We start from the raw sequence: 6,527 nt of genomic DNA, 5'->3' as shown, positions 1-6,527 counted from the left end.
AAGAGAAAATCCTTCCTGCCAAATTTCAAGAGAATCGGTTAAAAAATGACCATTTTATTGCATTATTTCTGCAAATCGGACGAATATATATATGAGAGCTATATGTAAATCTGAACCGATTTCGAGCAAACTCCTCAAATACTGTGGCAGTCGTCAAGGAAAGCGTTTTGCAAAATTTTGGCAAGGTGGATCAATAAATGAGCTTGCTGTGACACGAGAAGTTAAAATCAGGCGATATATATATATGAGTGCTATATCTAAATCTGAACCGATTTTCATGAAATTCACCAGAAATATTGAGACTCAAAGGGAAAATCGCTCTTGCCGAATTTCGAGAAAATCGGTTAACAAAAGACCATTTTATAGCAATATTTGTGGAAATCGGACGAACATATATATGGGAGCTATATCGAAATCTGAACCGATTTTGACCAAACTCTATGTATATTGTGGTAGCCATCGAAGAAAGCATTGTGCAATATTTTGGCAAGATTGGTCAATAAATGTGCTTGCAGTAGCTATAGGAGTGAAAATCGGGTGATATATACATATGAGAGCTATATCTAAATCTGAACCGATATCCATGAAACTCACCAGTAATATCGATGGTGGAAAAAAATCCTTCCTGCCAAATTTCAAGAGAATCGGTTAACAAATGACCATTTAATTGCATTATTACTGAAAATCGGACAAACATATATATGGGAGCTATATCCAGATCTGAACCGATTTTTTCCAATGCAGATTTGGATATAGCTGCCAAATATATGTTCGTCAGATTTGCAGTAATAATGCATTAAAATGGCAAAGGTGGGAGTGGGGTGGTCTCATAGAAACTTTGTCCCGAATATTGATAACAGATTTGTGCTTAACTCCCAAAGACCTTTCATTTAAGCCCCATATTGCTAAGGTCGTAAATTTGTCCTCTTTGAAGCATGATTTTGAGGAACGGCGGGCCCCCAAACACTTGGTCCCACATTTGGCTATCACAATCGTATTCTACATTCAAAAACCCTTTTTTCAAGTCCCATATTGCCATGGTCAGTAAATAAGTCCTGTTTGGGGGGTGTTCTGGGAAAGGGGTAGACCTCCAGAAACTTGGTCCCAAATGTGGATGTCAAATACGTTTTCTAATCTTAAATACCTTTCATTTGAGTCCCATATTGCCCTGATTGGTCTATATATATATTTTGTAGGTTTTGGAGGTGGGGCGGCCCCCCAGGCACCCCATCCGAAATTTGAATACCAAATTTTTGTTTTTAGGTTACTATAAGAGAGCACACAGAATTTCGCTTAAATCGCACCACCCATCTCCGAGATCTGGCGTTTCTGAAAATTAAGGTAAGGGGGAGGGTCCGTTCCCCCTTCAGCCATCAAAAAATTTAGTACCGTATTTTTATCACGGGATCATTATGCACCATCTGTAAAAATTTCAAGGAAATCGGTTCAGCAGTTTTTTAGTCTATAAGGAACAAATTGACCGTCTTTTATGTATAAGACGGACGGACATAGCTAAATGGAATCAGAAAGTGATTCTGAGTCGATCGGTATGCATATCAATGGGTCTATCTCTCTTCCTTTCTCTTCCTAATTCACTGACTTATAATACCCTGTACCACAGTAGTGGGGTAAATGCAAATTGCTAATTTTGCCCATGAACATTCTACTAAGGAACAGGGGCAAACTTCTCACATATCAATGAGTGCAGTCCAATTCAAGTTTTTAAGCTCAATGATAAGGGGCCTCCTTTTAATAGCCGAGTCCGAACGGCGTGCCGCAGTGCGACACCTCTTTGGAGAGAAGTTTTATATGGCATAGTACCTCACAAATGTTGCCAGCATTAGGAGGGGAAAACCACCGCTGAAAAATTTTTTTCTGATGGTTTCGCCAGGATTCGAACCCAGGCGTTCAGCGTCATAGGCGGACATGGTAACATCTGTGCTACGGTGGCCTCCAGTTCAGCGGTTATAATCTTCTCCTAATGCTGGCAAAATTTGTGAGGCAATGCAAAAACTTCTCTCCAAAGAGATGTGGCACTGTGGCACGCCTTTTGGATGCAACTGAAGGTCCCTTTTCACTGAGCTTAAACTTCGGACCGCACTCATTCATATGTGAGAAGTTTGACCCTGTTCTCTAATGGAATGGTAATGAATAAATTCGCCTATATAGTCCACTATAACCAAGTGAACAAGTAAGGACGGTCTAAAGTTGGACAAGGCCTGCCCCACATACACAAGAGGCTAATTCGTCGAAATTACAATTTTTATACCCTTCACCACTACTGTGGTACAGGGTATTATAACTAAGTGCGTTTGTTAGAAACACCCAGAAGCAAGAGAGATAGACCCATTGACATGTATACCGATCGACTCAGAATCACTTTCTGATTCGATTTAGCTATGTCCGTCTGTCTGTCTGTCCGTCCGTCTGTCCATGTTAATTTGTATACAAACTACAGGTCGCAATTTTCATCCGATCAAAATTTGGTATAGACATGTTTTTCGGCCTAGAGACGAAGCCTATTGAAATTGAAGAAAATCGGTACAGATTTGAATATAGCTGCCAAATATATGTTCGTCCGATTTACAGTAATAATACAATAAAATGGCAATGGTCAGCTGATACTTCCTATTTGGGTGGTGTTATGGGGGGGGTTGGCCCCATAGAAACTTTTTCCCAAATAGTGATACCAGATTCATGCTTAACTTCCAAAGACCTTTCAATTAAGCCCCATATTACTATGGTCGTCAATTTGTCCTCTTTGGGCCATGTTTTTGAGGAGCGGCGGCCCTCCAAATACTTGGTCTTACATTTGGATATCACATTCGTATTCTACATTCAAAAACCCTTTTTTAAGCCCCATATTGTCATGGTGAGTAAATAAGTCCTGTTTGGGGGGTGTTTTAGGAAAGGGGTAGACCCCCAGAAACTTGGTCCCAAATGTGGATATCAAATTCGCATACTACTCGCAAATACCTTTCATTTGAGTCCCATATTCCCATGGTGGTTAAATATGTCCGATTTAGGCGTGTTTTGGCGGTTAGGGTGGTTTCCCAAACACTTGGTCCGACAATTGGGTATCATATACGTTTTCTAATCTTAAATACCTTTCATTTGAGTCCCATATTGTCCTGATTGGTCTATATATATATTTTGTAGGTTTTGGGGGTGGGACGGCCCCCCAGGTACCCCATCCGAAATTTGGATACCAAATTTTTGTTTTTAGGTTGCTATAAGAGAGCATACAGAATTTCGCTTAAATCGCACCACCCATCTCCGAGATCCGGGGTTTCTGAAAATTTGGGTAAGGGGGAGTGTTCGCTCCCCCTTCAGATATCTAACCATTTAGTACCCTATTTTGCACTATCCCTATATCTGCACCATCCACCACCATGCACCATCTGTGAAAATGTCAAGAAAATCGGTTCAGCCGTTTCTGAGTCTATAAGGAACACACAAACAAACAACCATACAAACAAACACAAATTGATTTTTATAGATAAAATTTGTGCCGTTAATCCTCTTCTTACACTGCGAGACTGTTCGTGACCTTACCGTCCTGGTTGTTATTGCCCTCGTGGCAATTTTACTGTCGGTAAAGATGTTTACACTCGACGTCCTTGTGCTAGCATCACACCACCTCACGCTTGCCGTGATCGACCGGATCTCTGCCTGCAGGGGCGTATTATGGTGGGACAGTCTAAATCAGATCTCAGTCCCTGGGTTCTCAATGCAGACCCCAGGCCCACTCTGTCCTCTAGCTTTGATCCATCCGTGTAACAAGATCTTCCATATGGCAATACTAGGGTTCCGTCAATCCAAGACTGTGCCGATGGCAGCAGTGACTCGCACTCGATTTCAAGGTTCATCTCAGGTATCCGATCGGAAACCTTTTCCCTTCCCTTCCTTCCAGGTTACCTATTGTCGCTTCGATTATACCGCGATGGTATGAGCTGCTCCCATTCTCAATCCATTCTCCCATCGCCTTAAGTCTTATAGCCCCAGTGGCTGTCTCACAGATAATCTGTATGTCAATGAGTCGGATATCTAGAATAGTCTCCAGTGCCCTAGTGGGAGTGGTCCGCATCGCTCCACCTATGCCAAGACAATATGTTCTCTGAACCTGTTGTTTGGTCCTTATGTTGCACTTTTTCTCCAAAGCAGTCCAACAAACTATTGACACGTAAGTAAGTATTGGTCTAATCACCCTCCTGTAGAGCCAGTTGACTATCCTCGTATTCAGGCCCCATTTCGACCCTACGACCCGTCTACAAAGTGCCCAATATCTCCGAGCCATCTCAGTACGCTCCTGAATGTGACACTTCCAATTTCTGTCCTCTCTGGGTTAACATTGAGACCTCTGGGTCTACCCCAGTTATATGACATATGAAAGACCCTTTCGGCCATAGCACAGCTCGTACCGATTCTTCCCCATAGAAATATTATAACATCGTTTGCGTAGCAGGCGGGTACAAATCCCTCCTCAGTCGGCATCCGTAATAGGTCATTTATGGTGGTCACCCATAAGAATGGCGATAAAATGCCCCCCTGCGGCGTGCCCTGTACCACTGTCTCCCTTATATTTATGCCATGGGATACACAATTTATCCACCTGTTCCTTAGCATATGGTTTATCCAGTCTCTAAGGACCGGATCCACCCGGTACTGGTGTAAGGATTGGATCAGTGTGTGGGTCCGAACATTGTTAATGTAGCATACCGCCAGTGTGTTCGTTTTGGCATCGAAGGATTCTTCTATTTTATGCCCAACCTCATGCAGGACAGTCTCCACCGATCTTCCCCTGACATAGGCATGCTGTTTGTATTTGAGCAGTTCGCTGGATTTCTTTGTTATGGTATCCACAATGCGTTCCATGGTTTTGAGTAGAAAGGACGTAAGGCTTATGGGTCTGTAGGCCTTTGGTGTCGCATAGCTTGCCTTGCCGGGCTTGGGCATAAACACCACCCTTACCTCCTGCCAGGCTTTCGTAGTATATGCAAGTCCTATGCACGCTTTTAAAATATTGGCCACATGAGGCGCCCGGTAGTCTGCCTCTTTCTGTAGTAAAGCCGGAAATATTCCATCAGCACACATATAGGCTGATCTCTCTATAATACTTCATTGGTGAATAGTACTTGATTTCAATGAAATTTGGAACTGTAGTACTGATCAGGTCGCCGGAGCGGAGCTATGCGGGTTTGTAAAGAGCGAGGTTGAGACTGGAAACCGTGCCGTTGCGATTTGTGGAAATTTTGCTTCCATCCCAGCAAAAATTGGGCCGCTCGGCCATAGCTCTGGGCCCCGCTTTCGTTCGCTTCGAATCCTTGATCATATTTAGATATAGCTGCCATATAAACCCATTAGCCGATTTAAGGTCTTGAACATTCCTGATAAATGTATATAACAGCAAAATTTGCTATGAAAATTGATGACTGGCAATTTACTCAAACATCATTTTATATGATTTGAGCACAGTAGTCCAATTGGTTCACATTGATCATACAAAATCCCCCCAGAATTATTATGTTTATTTTCACTCTCAATCAAAATACAAAATAAGCCTAAGATTCTAATGACAGAAATGAATATTAATATCAATATTAATGTCTGTCTTAAAGCCCATACACAAAACGCCACTTAAGGTACACATTTCAATGTTCATGGTAGGCTGTTTGGTAGACATATTTTGTCTACCAAATAATTAACATAAAGAACAAGTTTCATACTTCTGTCCCCAGAAAGCAAAGCCCAAGCCAAAATGCCAGAGGGTAGGTTAGGTCAAAGTATAAATGGTTCGCCATTAGTTTGATTTGACATTAGTTACTTTTGTAGAGTCTACCAATCAACTGTATCAACATGAAATTCTTTGTAAGTTCTAAAATTTAACACAAAACTATCGGTTAAGGCTTTTGGTGACTTTTGATTTTTCTCTTTTTTTTATGTCACCCATAGATCGTACTCGCCAGCGTTTTGGCCGTTGTTGCCGCCAACGAAGATGCCGAAGTCCTCCGCAGTGAATCTCAAGTCAATGTGGAAGATTTCAAATACGCCCTCGAATTGGGCAACAGTGTCAAGACCCAACAAGAGGGATCTTTGAATGGTGAAAACTGGGTTGTTAAGGGCTCCTACGAATTCACCTCTCCCGAAGGCGAACAAGTCTCTGTTCAATATACCGCCGATGAGAATGGCTACCATGTTGATTCTGCCCAACCCTTGTTGCCCACTCCCCCACCAATCCCAGAGCACATCCTTAAGGCCATCGAATACATTAATGCTCACCCACCACCAACCCAGTAAATGATTGATTGATTTGTTGTGTTTTTATGTGTTTTTTTAAAATAAATGTTACCTGAAATGTATAGAAGTGGTTTGTTCTCTACCTGAAGGTTATGATGGCGTATCTAAGAGAAGATGTTAGAGAGACTGTAATGTTAGAGCTGAGAAGATAGTTTGCAGTTCCAAGTCCGCATCTTGGCAATTCTCTAGCAGCTCCGTCCTCCAGAGGCTCAGAAAGTCAAATTGGGAGA

The 6,527-nt window shown here is 42.1% G+C and overlaps 1 protein-coding gene across 1 annotated transcript; it reads left to right on the top strand.

Annotated features, from left to right (window-relative positions):
• The first annotated feature begins 5,856 nt into the window (after positions 1-5,856).
• On the top strand, positions 5,857-6,297 carry LOC106088242 (cuticular protein 47Eg-like). The gene is made up of 2 exons (XM_013253660.2): positions 5,857-5,868; positions 5,953-6,297. Exons 1-2 carry the CDS (start codon positions 5,857-5,859, stop codon positions 6,295-6,297), a joined length of 357 nt encoding a protein of 118 aa, XP_013109114.2.
• Positions 6,298-6,527: the final 230 nt, after the last annotated feature.

The sequence above is a fragment of the Stomoxys calcitrans genome, chromosome 5, assembly GCF_963082655.1.
Source record: "Stomoxys calcitrans chromosome 5, idStoCalc2.1, whole genome shotgun sequence".
Lineage (NCBI taxonomy): Eukaryota > Metazoa > Arthropoda > Insecta > Diptera > Muscidae > Stomoxys > Stomoxys calcitrans.
Note: the sequence above shows the minus strand (reverse complement) of the source record. Positions and strands in the feature narration are given on the sequence as shown.